The following is a 14,316-nucleotide window of genomic DNA, read 5'->3' as shown; positions in this document are numbered from 1 at the left end:
TAGCCTGACTGCCATTAGGTACCGAAATGAGATCCTCAGACCCCTTGTGAGACCATATGCTGGTGCGGTTGGCCCTGGGTTCCTCCTAATGCAAGACAATGCTAGACCTAATGTGGCTGGAGTGTGTCAGCAGTTCCTGCAAGAGGAAGGCATTGATGCTATGGACTGGCCCGCCCGTTCCCCAGACCTGAATCCAATTGAGCACATCTGGGACATCATGTCTCGCTCCATCCACCAACGCCACGTTGCACCACAGACTGTCCAGGAGTTGGCGGATGCTTTAGTCCAGGTCTGGGAGGAGATCCCTCAGGAGACCATCCGCCACCTCATCAGGAGCATGCCCAGGCGTTGTAGGGAGGTCATACAGGCACGTAGAGGCCACACACACTACTGAGCCTCATTTTGACTTGTTTTAAGGACATTACATCAAAGTTGGATCAGCCTGTAGTGTGATTTTCCACTTTAATTTTGAGTGTGACTCCAAATCCAAACCTCCATGGGTTGATAAATTTGATTTCCATTGATAATTTTTGTGTGATTTTGTTGTCAGCACATTCAACTATGTAAAGAAAAAAGTATTTAATAAGAATATTTCATTCATTCAGATCTAGGATGTGTTATTTTAGTGTTCCCTTTATTTTTTTGAGCAGTGTATATTTAATCCATTTTGAATTCAGGCTGTAACACAAAAATGTGGAATAAGTCAAGGGGTATGAATAGTTTCTGAAAGCTCCGTACAGACGAATAGATTGCATTTGGATTACCGATACAGTGTTATTTGAGATTGTTATCTGGATTCGTTCTAGTTTTTAATTGTTTGATATTTGTACTGTACCGTTAGGAGCTAGTAACACAAGCATTTCGCTGCACCCGCTATAACATCTGCTAAACTGTGTAAATCAATATGTCTGCCCCAATCGCCTTCATCTGCTGATGTTTGGTAGTGGTGGACTTTGACTTTGAAAAAAAGGTTCGAATGACAGTGACAATGTGCATGTTCATAGTAATTGAGAAGTATTTCAACAACACGTGCAGGGCACAGCTTTCTCTCAGTCTTACCTTTGCCTTCTGGTCTCCTGTTGGGCTCACACATCTCTGGCAATCAGATCCATCATCAACATCATCATCACTCAGTTTCTCTGATCAATCTGACCAGAGATCAGTCATTAACGATTGTCTTCATTCTTTAATGATAGTCTTCATCCCGCCAAGCTTAGATAAAACCTGCCGTCTATCCATACTGCTGTTTTCCCCCTTTGACACAGTCCGACGCTAACAACACAAAGATGCTAAAAAGTTCCATTTCAATATGGTTTCGGCGCAACCATTTCAACTGGCAGTATTTAAACAGGTTGCTACTGATGGCTGCCACGCGATACTATTGCTATTTACATAAGCACAAAAGAAAACGAAGATAAGTGTGTGGTATTAAGTTATGACTGAAATGTATTATTTGTCCAACCATATTTGCTCTCATATGAAGTTCTGTAGGCCTGGGTCAATAAGAGCCATCTTAGACGTGTATGGCACTAAACTACCGTACCCATTGTTCTCCAAACTCAATAGTTTAGACGATGGTCTATAATGTTCATACCGGATTTGGTAGTTCCTCACAGTCTTACGTTCATCACCATCTCACTTCATGGTCGTTGGTCATATGACCTGGGCTCTCATCGTCCCGTGTCCGACGATACACCACAGCACTCGCTGTCAGTGTGTCTGCTGACCAGACCATCACTGACCCTACTTTCCCAATAGGGTAAGGATCTGAGGTAGGATTGTAACTAACTTGTGTATATGTATCATGTATGTGACCTTAAGTCCTTGAAAGTCAATCAAAGGGTCCATGTAATAGTACAATGTGTGTCCAAAATGGTTACCATGACTATATCAATGACTGCTCCAGTTTGGTAAAAGTCAGAAAGTCTTCTTTACTCCAATGTTCAGTAGTGAAATTACGTGGGGCACCTATCTCGAGTCACAGGAAGCTGCACATTGAGTTTTAGGTATGGATACTCCCACAGGTTGCTTTGACACTGGGTAAACAGCAGCAGTATAATACAAAAGTTTGACCTCCCTGCCTCTTGGGGGAACTCTGGGGTAGTTGGGTTAAACCAATAAACAGATCAATGGGAAAGTGATGGGAGGGGGCTAGACAGAGCTCTCGTCTGGCAGCTGGGGGTCCATTTGTGTGTGCTTCCTCTTCTCTAGGATGCGGTTGAGCTCTTCGGTGAACGAGTGGTAGAGGGGAGACGTGCTCCCCTCGGGGTCCGCCGTCTGCCTCAGCAGCACGTAACTGTTGCCGTTCATCTTGCGAAGGACACTGGGTAATGTCGCCGACATCCCGTTGGCGTACTCTGACGATGCGTACGCCGAGGAGGGCAGGGGCGGCGGCATTGGGAGAGGCGGGGCGGGAGGGGCCGGCGACTTCCCCGGAGACCCTCCCCCGGGCACAATCTGAAGGAAGCCGTCGCACACGTCGTCCACGTTAGAAGCCGACAGGGAGCGGCGTCCTCGCTTGCTGTCCTGCCTGCCGTTGCAGTGGATGGACATGGTCTTGAGCTCCAGATGGGAATGGGAGCTCTTCTTCCTCTCGGCTGCGGCCCCTGACTCGGGCAGCCCCTCCTGGGAGTACTTGCGGCCCTGGTAGGGCGCTCGTTTGCAGAAGCTGACGTAGAGCAACACTATGGTCAGCACCAGGCACAGCCCGCCCAGCACAGCCACCAGGGAGATATACATGGCCTCCATGTGCCTGTAGGTCTGGAACTCGGGTCCAAAGGGGAGGGGAGCAGGTGGGGAGGGCAGGGGCTGCTCGGTGGGGCTGCTGGGAGTAAGAGAAGGGCTTGGTGGGGCGGTAGTGGCGGTAGTGGCGGTGGTTGATAAAGTGTTCGTCGTGACTGTTGGCCCCACAGGGAAGGGCAGGTCAGGGTGCACCTTCACCGTGTACAGCCTCACTGGCACCCACACGTCGTTCTCCACGGCGTAGCAGTGGTAGTCTCCACTCTGGTTGGTCCGGGCGCCAATGAGGAGCAGGCCGTCGGTGCCCACGCGGTGGCCCGAGTCGAGGTCATAGCCCTGGAGCTCGTGCCCATCCAGGGTCCAGTGCGGCGTGGCCAGGTTGGAGTGCAGCTCGCACTGGAGGAGGATGTCGTCCCCAGACATCACCGTACGCCTGCGGTGGACTACTGATTGAGAGAGAGAGAGAGTAGGAGAGAGAGATGAATACAGAAACAGATGTAAAGAAATGGCAGATCATATTATCAAAGCAGAGCTAGCAGGACATATTAACCTTTCAGCGTCACTTCTCATCTTTATTCGTAGTAAGCTTCTGAAAGCGGACAGAACCCCGCAATGCAGACAGCTCGATCATCTGACCTCTAATTTAATGTAAGAGGAACTGATTAAAGTGAGTGGAGCAGCCTGGGGGAGTAGTAACAGCACTGCACACCTAATGAAATCCCTTAATGGCCTTTAAATGGTTTGGGTTTGCGGGTAAAAGAGCCACATGTCGGAATATATTAATGCTGTGATATCCCTTAAAATAGAACTTGTGTGTGTGTGAATGTACGATGCATGTGTTTGAGAGCGATGAACACACACGTGGTGTGTGAGTGTATGGTGTGTGTGTGTGTGCTTAGTACATACCAGCTCCTGTGCTGTTGTCACAGCCTCTGTTGCCTTTCTGTATATCCTGGGTTAGATTGGAGCTGAATAGGAGCCAGAAGAATGTTAGTTCTCATTTATGCTTCCAGGGCAGTGGGCACCCACACATACTGTACACACAGACCAAGTAGGAATGCAGAAACGGTATAACATTTGAACAGGAGTCATTACATATTACTCATTGAAGTACACATAAAATAGGATGTTGGGTTGTGTATTTAAGTAATCAAACAATCCACCCATTTTATAGAGGTACTTCACGGTGCGTTCAGTTAAAGTCAAGAAAAGAAAGTAAACAACAAAAACATTCTAAGCAGAGCCTATTGAAATATGACAGCAGGTGATCTGCAAGGTTTCTTTTAATTGGAATGAAACTCTCTCAAACTAACGCGGTGCTCAAAGCACAGCAACAAATCCACAGGAAAACCACAGAGGAGTCTGATGTGTCTGCAGCAGCAATGAAGATTAAAATGTCTGACGCTCACTCATGCAGAGTAAATGATTCCAGACACAAAACAGTCCCCAGCCTCACTCACTGGTGTCCCACGTGTGTGTGTGTGTGTGTGTGTGTGTGTGTGTGTGTGTGTGTGTGTGTGTGTGTGTGTGTACACGTGCGTGTGTGTGCCTGCCCTCACGTGTTTGTGCGTGAGGATATTTCCACACACAGCTTCCCGTCCCAGCCACAGTAGGGGTCCCGGGCAAACACACAGTCGAAACAGGACGTGTAGCGCTGGCAGGAGGACAAGGGGACCTGGAGCACTGCAGAGTTGGAGCCCACATAGACACTTCCCTGTTGGACGAGAGCTCATGTTTCATGACTATTTGGTAACAATTTACTTATAACTGGCAGGCACAATGCTTTAAAACGTGTTATTAGCATGTATGAGCAACATATAGTACCTGTGTCTGGGAGATGACCATGCTGTCTACAGGCTGAGGGTTCTCAAAAAGCTGCAGCTCCTCTATGATGTGCATTTGACCTCCGACCTCCACAGCCCTGTGCAGCCAGCCCTCATCTGCAGGAAAAAACACAGACATATAATGTTCATCCAACGTTTATATAACGTTCAAATAACATTCATATGATATAACATTGATATAACTGTCATATAACATTCATGTAACATTCATTCAAGAAAAAATATGTATTACGCATTACACATCTAGCCACTCACCAGTTCCCAAGAAGAGCAAGGTGTAGACGTGTCCGTCCAGAGCTGCCACCCGGTGCACGGCCATCTTGACGTAATTGACACTTCTCTTGAATAGTAGGGGTCGCCCTCCTATGGGGTGGACCTGTGTAGACATCAGGGGGTGGCGCCTCGCAAAGGCCAACACGTTGTCTGGGAGGTCACGGGACGAGTTGATGCCCTGGGACCGGTGTATGTTTGTGATACACTGGAAGGAGAGAAGGCAGTGAGAGAGAGAGAGGGGCAGGAGAGGGAAAGAGAGAGCAGTCAATACAGATCAGAAGAGAGTGAGTGAGACAGAAATAGACAAGGGCTCACCTCAACAGCATTAAGGGGCTTCCTCTTCTACACCCGCATATTAAAGAACTAGTCAGGTGACAGCCAAGTCTAAGTACTGCTTTCACTTATTCAGTCTTTTCAGATGAAGGATAGAAGACGAGGAAAGGAGGACACTGTGTAGAGAGTATTGAGATTGATCCAAGGTGGTAAGGAACGGGGGAAAGGGGAGGAATAGGTGATTGAAGGGTATTCCTAGAGACTTACCGAGCCAGGTCTTGGTACCGGAACCTTCCCTCTATATTCCCTCCATTTGGAATCCTGCACCTCCATGTAAGGCCCCTCGAAGGCCCTCTGAATATCTGTGAAGGAGTACTGGCACACCGCAGACACCTTGACATTTTTCCTGAGACAAAAAAATGCCCCAAGACACAGAACAAAAGTCAGAGAATAATAATTCTACGTTATATAAAACATTGAAGCTTGTTCTTGGAAAGTAACTGCCACCGGCCACCCAAAACTAATTTCAAACACATCAGCGATCCACTCACCGAGAGAGAAAATGTCAATAGACTTGGTAAGGTTTTAGTAGATAATTCACTGAAAGCTGTAGTGGGTGGGGAAGCAGTGGTGGAAGCAGTGATGTAAAGTCACACTCAAGTATGACAACGGAGTATTTTTTCCACCACTGGTGGGAAGGAAAGTGTGGGTTTGGTTTTGGGTAACAGTAATCTTTTCCTTGTTCTCTCCTTCCCTTTGTTTTCAACAGGGATATGGGGAGTTGAGGCCACGTCATTAAACAGGGGTAAGCTCTTGTCTTACTGTATATCAGCACTAAGCTTATACTTTATTCGTATTCAATGTGCAGTTGAGTCATGTACTCGCAACTGTGTTGGCATAGGTCTTACTACCTGGGACTACACGCTTGGGTGAAAGACTGACTGGATGGCCGCATTTAAAACGATACCCGATTTCCTACAGTACCTTATTTCCACTAGAGACAAATAGTCTGGTCAAGGTCAGGTGTCATTTGGAACACACACTCTAAGCCACATGACATGGCTCTGTTGGGGAGTACCTAGGAAAGAAAGAGTCGTTTTGTCCTGTGTATGTGCTAGTAGATGGGAACCAGGGGAAATAACTGTCAAATGCTCCTAGCCTGCAGGTAGGATTAGCCTGTGTGAGTCACTGTAAAGCCTATTGTGTGTCCTCCTCAGCCCGCACAACCAATCCAGGACTTCTTCTGGTGTCTGCCCAGAGTAATACAGTGTTGCCCAAGGGCTTACTCACTCAGGTCACACACATGGTGATGGGTGTAACTCACAAAGGTGCACCTTTGTGTGTGTCTGTGTGTGAGAGTGAGTGAGTGAGTGAGTGAGTGAGTGAGTGAGTGAGTGAGTGAGTGAGTGAGTGAGTGAGAGAGAGAATCTCTGCTACTCTATCTTCGCCTGACAGGGTCTTTGATATGCTCCTACTGCAGCCCCAATGTCAGCCTTTCTCACTCCCCATCATTCTCTATCAGCCTAGAATCTCCCATCCGATAACCCCAACAAACTACTATATACTTACACTGTCAACAGACCACAAATCTCTGCATACAAAGTGGTGAGTGCATGACTACACAACAGTATAAAGCCAGTTGACAATTATCCAGTCCCCTGTATGGTAGACAACAAATCCCATTGCTCCATTCTCTTACCATTCCAGGCCAAAGATCCCGTAGAAGACGGTGCTGTGTACGTCTGGGCCCTCCAGTACGAAGACGCTACGCAGCACATTCAGGTGGAGCTCGTAGTCAGGAACGGAGCACACCAGTCTAGCCTTCAGGAAGGACGTCCACTTCCTCTGCAAGGTCCTCTGGCCGCCCCAGTCACCCTGGAAGGGAGGGGGAGAAAGGGAGCGATGGACAGAACATCAGTCACACACACAGATACACACTCATACAGTAACACACACACACACACACACAAAACACACATACACACACACACACACAGAGATACACACTCATACAGTAACACACACACACACACAGGTTTACTCATGATCATACGTACACATACCACAAACACATACACACAGAGACAGACCCACACGTACCCCCTTGCACGCACACACACACACACACACACACACACACACACACACACACACACACACACACACACACACACACACACACACACACACACACACACACGTACACACACACACACACACACACACACACACACACACACAGACACACAGACACACACACACACACACACACACACTTATTCACAACCCCACCTAGAAGCAATACTGAGCACCATTGAATGAGAGTGTTCAGTTGAGGCTCACAGTGTGCCTGGAACACATTTACTCCAATTGCATTTCAGGCAGCAGCAGCAGAGGAGGCGCTCGGAGAAGAAGAAGCCTGAATAGAGTGATTTAGCACACCTCATTTAGACAAGAGACTTCTCCCCTCTTTGTATGGCAGGGTTTAAATACACCCGTCGCTCTTCATTTCTGTCTTTCATAGACCTCTATCATCTCTCTACCCAGCCTCAGAACTGTATCCGCCGCAAAACACTGTAGTCACAGTAAACAAAGTAACCAAAACAAACACAAAACAGCACACATTACTCATACATAAAAAGGGCTGATCCATCGAGAACAATAGCGTTGTTCTCAATGCAAAAAAAGAGAAGATTAAGCAGAGAAATACACCGGTACTGAAGGTTAATCTTCTCCCTAGTGAATTAGACCCCTGGTGAGAGTTGGCAACCAGCTCTGGCAGAGAGACAAGATGGCCGCCATCCAAAAGTAGGCACAAGCAGCCGGTATAGAAGACTAAAGATATTTGGGTTGTGATGATGTTGGTTGTGGTGATGTTAACAATAGCCTGTCAGGTGAATTGTAATGCACACGCTCTGTGGCTAATCATCTTGTCACTTCATAATCTGTTAACAGACACAAGGACCCTAGCACAGCACCCTGAGGATATGCCTATGTGAAAATAAATTGTGGAGGAAGTGGACCAGTGCCAAGTGGTGCACATTTTCATTCTAGCCCAGCAGTAGCACACCTGATCAACTTATTAACTAACCAAGCCCTTGGTTCAGGTGTGTTACTACTTGGCAACGGTCTAAAACGAGTGGTAGAAGCCATGCAGGGGCTATGGCCAAGAGCTATATAGCCTGATAGCCATGTAGGGCCACCTTAAGCATGGATGCCACATCTGGCATCTGGATGGCTGTGCAATGGATTGCACACCGTAGATGTGGGTTGCCGATGAAAAGAAGGTTGGGGATTGGCTGAGAAGCAGACCGACCAGTGGCACGCCTCCAGTATTCTCTGGCTAGCAACTTATGGGAATTCTGTGTCTGGGGATCTGTCGCCGCTGCAACTGTCATCATCATGGGTGACTGCCACTGTGCCGAGTCGCCACCCCCCAGACTGACATCTGCGTGGTCTGCTGTGGCCCAGTTATGGCTGGATCCATCACATTCTACCCCTCCACCACCACCACTACCACAAAGTGGGCACAGGCAGCAGACTTGACCCCATTCCCAGAAAGCTGCATTTTTGAAATAGGGAGACTGCAAGCATGAAGATTACAGTTACACCAGGCACAGCCAAAGAGAAAGGAGGAGGTGGAGGAGTGAAACAACCATTTTCTGTATCTCCAGGAGTGGTTTCTGGGCACAGTGTCTGGAGAGAGACGCTGATCTCCAGTAAAATTAGGTAGGAGGGAGAGAGTGGGGGGAGGGAGCGAGAGGAGAGAGAAAGTGGGGAGAGAAAGAGAGTCTACCATTGCAGCGGGGGTTGGGTGGGCTTCTACCCTGCCTGGCAACAGTGGCACACTGTGAAGCCCTTCAGAAAGCAGCCAAGATGTGAGGAGAACAATAATCAACCTGAAGTTCACTCAGTGGGTGAGAGCACAATGTGAATGAAAAACACAGGCAACTCCAAGAGCAAGCTCGCTACTCCTCTCCTCAGAACTGAAAACAAGAAGTACACTAAATTAATCCAATATAAGGTTGCCAACCCTCCAGGTTTGGCCTGGAGTTTTGGTGAGAAATGAAGCTATTCTGGGAGAATGCTGGTAGAGGGCGAAATCGGAGGACGGGCTCATAGTAATGGCTGGTTTCCTTGTGTTTGATCTATTCATTCCATTCCAGCCATTGAGCCTGTCCTCTAGGGCAACCCCAAATTACATAACACCTGTCCCCCTCCAGGCCTACCTTGCAGACGCGGGCAACCCGTGCCACCCTGGTCTGGCTGGGGTAGGCCATCTGCTCCTGGCTCCTCTCCGTGAAGAAGAAGTAGATCTTGTCGTCGTCGCCGAGCGAGCTGTTGACACTCTCCTTCAGCAGTGCCGAGCCCACAAAGTCCGCCTCTGCTCATACAATAGCAACACACCATCATTCTGTGTATATTCTGTCCAACTTCGGACAAAGCACATACTATGGAGAGATTCATGTTAACGACAACCTGCTACCATGCCACCAACTCCTATAGAGATAATGTAGGCTGAAAACAAGGATGACCACAGTATATAAATTGAAGAATGCTAAAGTGAAGGAAGATCTTATATTATGAAGGAATGGATATTAAAGGACCTATGTTTTAGACCAGTACTTCGTACCAGACCTGGTTTCAAATACTATTTACTGTGTTTGAATTACGTTTAAATACATTTAGAAACAATTCCACTACATGACCAAAAGTATGTGGACCTCTGCTTGTCGAACATCTCATTCCAAAATCATGGGCAGTAATATGGAGTTGGTGCCCCCTTTGCTGGTATAACAGCCTCCACTCTTCTGGGAAGACTTTCCACTAGATGTTGGAACATTGCGGAAGGGGACTTGCTTCCATTCAGCCACAAGAGCATTGGTGAGGTCGGGTACTGATGTTGGGGCGATTAGGCCTGGCTCACAGTCAGCTTTCCAATTCATCCCATAGGTGTTCGATGGAGTTGAGGCCAGTCAAGTTCTTCCACACCGATCTCGACAAACCATTTCTGTATGGGCCTTGCTTCGTGCACCGGGGCAATGTCATGCTGAAACAGGAAAGGGCCTTCCCCAAACTGTTGCCATAAAGTTGGAAGCACATAATCGTCTAGAATGTCATTGTGTCCTGTATCATTAAGATTTCCCTTCACTGTAACTAAGGGGCCTAGCCCGAACCATGAAAAACAACACCAGACCATTATTACTCCTCCACCAAACGTTACAGTTGGCATTATGCATATCGGCAGGTAGCGTACTCCTGGTATTCGCCAAACCCAGATTCGTCCGTCGGACTCCCAGATGGTGAAGCGCGATTCATCACTCCAGAGAATGCTTTACCACTGCTCCAGAGTCCATTGGCGGCAATCTTTACACCACTCTAGCCGATGCTTGGCATTGCGCATGGTGATCTTAGGCTTGTGTGCGGCTGCTCGGCCATGGAAACCCATTTCATGAAGCTCCCGACTAATAGTTTTTGGTAGTGAGTGCTTCAACCGAGGACATATGATTTTTACGAGCTTCAACACTCGGCGGTTCCATTCTGTGAGCTTGTGTGGCCTACTACTTTGCGGCTGAGCCGTTGTTGCTCTTAGATGTTTCCACTTCACAATAACAGCACTTACAGTTGACCGGGGCAGCTCTAGCAGGGCAGAAATTTGACACGCTGACTTGTTGGAAAGGTGGCATCCTATGATGGTGCCATGTTGAAAGTCACTGAGCTCTTCAGTAAGGCCATTCTAGTGATATGTTTGTCTATGGAGATTGCATGGCTGTGTGCTCTATTTTATACAACTGTCAGCAACGGGTGTGGCTGAAATAGCCAAATCCACTGATTTGAAGGGGTGTCCACATACTTTTGTATATATAGTGTATTTTGACAAAGTTTCTTGAATTATTTTCACAAGTAGTTGAATATTGCCATAATGTATTTGGAAATTGGAAAGTATTGGCATGTATTTACAACCATGTCTATTTGAAGTAGTTGTTTTTTGGCTGTGTATTTGAAAATACCCTCAGGTCTGCTTAGTGCCATATAGCTGTAGTATTATGAATCAAAATGACAGTTTTGGTATTGGTATTCCAAAATTGCATAACCGTAGGGATCAAGCCGCAAAACGTGACCAATGTGTATAAGATAAGGGATGGGCCATAATCTGTCCTTACCCAGCAGCCACCTGGTCGGAGCCTCCTCTGTCCTCAGAGTGGGGAAGGGGAAGTTCCGACGAACGTCCGGAGAGCTGCGGAACTCATACTGGGACGCTGAGAACATCTCACCGTCTGACAGACCGCAGAGAGAGATATGGAGGGGTCAGAGAGAGAGGACACAGAACAGGAGATCGAAGAGTGTCTCTCAGTTTCTTCTTACTGCTTGGTTAGGGCAAAATAGTGCACCCCAAGGAGTAGATTAAGGTTCTTACCCACAAGGAGGCTGGTGTAGCCCTTGGCTGGGTCATAGGGACACCTGTCCCTGCCCTCCTCGAAGCCAGAGGAGAAACTGAAGCGCTCCACATCCTGATAGAGAGAAGAAAAAGAGAGAGGGTCAATAACTACACTACGGGAACATAAATCACACTACCACCATAACAAAACTGATAACACAGCATGCTAATGGGCAGTACGTTGGAAGCCAGAATGTAAACAGGGAAGCTTCCAGCAACAGGAAGAGCAGCTCTTACTATGTAGGCACAGAGGGGCCTGAAGGCGTGCGTGCCACAGACGTACAGGTGAGTCTCATTGTACCTCTGTAGGATGCGGATGTGATTGTAACACTCTGTCTGTAGGAGAGACAACGCAGGACGGTTATACATCTATAAAGCATCAACCTAGTCCTGAAGACACAGGCTAACACATTCACTTGACTCCTTCTGCATGAGGACGACATTATTACATTATAATAACAACATCACATCATTTTTATACCATTTAATAAGGAGAGAGAAAGAGAGAGAGAGATAAAGACACAGAGAGAGAGAGATACAGACACAGAGAGAGAGACACAGAGAGAGACAGACACAGAGAGAGAGATACAGACACAGAGAGACAGACAGACAGAGACAGACACAGAGAGAAAGACACAGACAGACAGACAGACAGACAGACACAGACAGACAGACAGACAGACAGACAGACAGACAGACAGACAGACAGACAGACAGACAGACAGAGAGAGAGAGAGAGAGAGAGAGAGAGAGAGAGAGAGAGAGAGAGAGAGAGAGAGAGAGAGAGACAGTGTGTGTTGAGCGGTGTTAGCTACATGCAATGGGTTGTACCTGATTGTCTTTTCCTTTGTTGAGACACTGCTTCATCTGCTCGGCCGAAGCTTCCCAGTCAATCTGTAAGGGGGAGAAGAATGACCTCTCATGTCACCCAAATAGGTAGTGGGAGGATGGACAGTGTAACATGCCAACATTTAAATACCAGTGAATACTGCTCTTTAATATTCCAGTGAATACTCTATTTAAATACTCCAGTGAATACTCCATTTTAATACTCCATTTTAATACTCCAGTTACTCCCATCAACCACATTGTGTTTTAATCTATTCTGTTGGCCCGTGAGTAAGCTTACCCCATGCATTTAATCCAATGCCCACACTGAAGAAAATGAACATACAATAGGATTTACTGAATCTCCTTAAGGCTATTATTAGCCTGTCCTGTTTAAAAGTTGTGAAAGAAAAAAAGATTTGTGAAAGAGGGTTAGTTTTGCAAATTGCAACATAACGGTCATGAGATGTTGTCACGACTTCCGCCGAAGTTGGTGCCTCCTTGTTCGGGCGGCGTTCGGCGGTCGACGTCACCGGCCTTCTAGTCTCCACCGATCTACATTTCTTTTTCCTTTTATTTGGTCTTGATTGTACACACCTGGTTTCCATTACGTTATAATTTATTCCCTATTTAACCCTCTGGGTTCCATCATGGTTTTGTGTGTGTGTTTATTGTTGTCAAGTTGTCTCGTTTATGTGCTCTGGAATTTTGTTCTCCTTGATGGAAGATTGTTTATTGAGTAAAGTTACGATTATTACTCATCTCTGTGTCCTGCGCCTGACTCCGCCTTACCCACATCACCTAGACTATTGACAGATATGATGTGCTGTACCAGCTGACCAGTTACAAATACAATACAACTTAATTGCCGATCTAAGGGTTAGCAAGATAGCATCCCGGCACTCACCGTGAGGTTACCGGGCGTGGAGATGTTGGTGGTGTCCAGGGCATAGAGAGCCCCCCTGGCCCCCACGTATAGCACCCCATTGTCCTCCTCCAGGAGCAGTGTGCTGTAGTTTTGAGATGGGCTGCTGAAACGCTGGCAACCTAACAGGCCTGAAAACAAACACACAAACTTACTGAGTCTTTGGGGTTGATTTAACTGAACCTGCATTGTGGTATTTGCACAGTTTTCCCATGGTCAAATAAAGTCACAGAATGGTGTTGTTACTGGAAAAACCTATAAGTACTATTACTACTGCCAAGTACTAGACCCACAAGTTGATGCTTCCACTTTCAGAATAAGAAAATATAGCGCAATGACAAAACATTCCCCAAATATTACTATGTTGGATTTGGTGGAATTCCAGTCTTAGGTATGCTGTAAGTCTTGCCTCATAGAATGAAACTGTCTGTACTTAAAGTTGTACTTAAAGTTATATAAAACTACGCACATACTTCCTCTTTCCAATGGTCTCGGTGACATTATATCAGGTTGTGTTTTCTACCGATTCATAATTTTTTCCCGGTAGCTTAACTATCTATCAGAAGTAAATGGGAAGTGCAACAGATTGACTGTGACAAGCGTGCATCCGTCCCCAGTAAATCAATATGTGGGACGTCATGCATATAAGTTCTTATTACTGCAATCAGCCTGGGACATACTCCCATCAATTCACCAAAATAAAGGGGGGAGGAAGAGGAGAGGAGGAACAGATGGGAAGAAGGAGGAGGAAAGGAAAACGAGGGGGAGGAGGATCGAGGAAGGAGGAAGAGGAGGAGAAGGGGAGGAGGAGAGGAGGTTAAGAGGGGAGGATGTCTGCTAAATTATTATACCCATCTACACCATGCTGACTCATATTCCTCAGTGTATTTTCCATTATTCCTTCCTCCTTTTGTTCAACTCTCCCTCTCTCCATCTCACATTTATTCTCGTCATCTCTGTCCACCTCTATCCCGTTCTTAATCTCTCTTTCTTTT

At 46.8% G+C, this 14,316-nt stretch overlaps 1 protein-coding gene across 2 annotated transcripts in view; it reads right to left on the bottom strand.

Annotated features, from left to right (window-relative positions):
• LOC129856890 (semaphorin-4G-like) overlaps nt 1-14,316 on the bottom strand; it is a 36,221-nt gene that overhangs the window by 7,620 nt on the left and 14,285 nt on the right. The window contains exons 3-15 of one of the 2 annotated variants that reach the window (XM_055924649.1): nt 13,304-13,452; nt 12,400-12,462; nt 11,806-11,904; nt 11,548-11,641; nt 11,294-11,407; nt 9,359-9,513; nt 6,829-7,004; nt 5,397-5,535; nt 4,839-5,061; nt 4,564-4,679; nt 4,299-4,453; nt 3,646-3,707; nt 1,060-3,182 (exon numbers count right to left, since the gene is read on the bottom strand). In XM_055924649.1, coding sequence (XP_055780624.1) covers nt 2,152-3,182; nt 3,646-3,707; nt 4,299-4,453; nt 4,564-4,679; nt 4,839-5,061; nt 5,397-5,535; nt 6,829-7,004; nt 9,359-9,513; nt 11,294-11,407; nt 11,548-11,641; nt 11,806-11,904; nt 12,400-12,462; nt 13,304-13,452 — 2,576 coding nt within the window. In that variant the 3' untranslated portion in view covers nt 1,060-2,151. Of the gene's footprint in view, nt 1-1,059; nt 3,186-3,645; nt 3,708-4,298; nt 4,454-4,563; nt 4,680-4,838; nt 5,062-5,396; nt 5,536-6,828; nt 7,005-9,358; nt 9,514-11,293; nt 11,408-11,547; nt 11,642-11,805; nt 11,905-12,399; nt 12,463-13,303; nt 13,453-14,316 lie in introns of both variants that reach the window. The other variant, XM_055924639.1, reaches the window with a different exon arrangement.

This window comes from Salvelinus fontinalis, chromosome 1, assembly GCF_029448725.1.
Source record: "Salvelinus fontinalis isolate EN_2023a chromosome 1, ASM2944872v1, whole genome shotgun sequence".
NCBI classification, from domain to species: domain Eukaryota; kingdom Metazoa; phylum Chordata; class Actinopteri; order Salmoniformes; family Salmonidae; genus Salvelinus; species Salvelinus fontinalis.
This window is presented reverse-complemented; position numbering and strand designations above follow the sequence as displayed.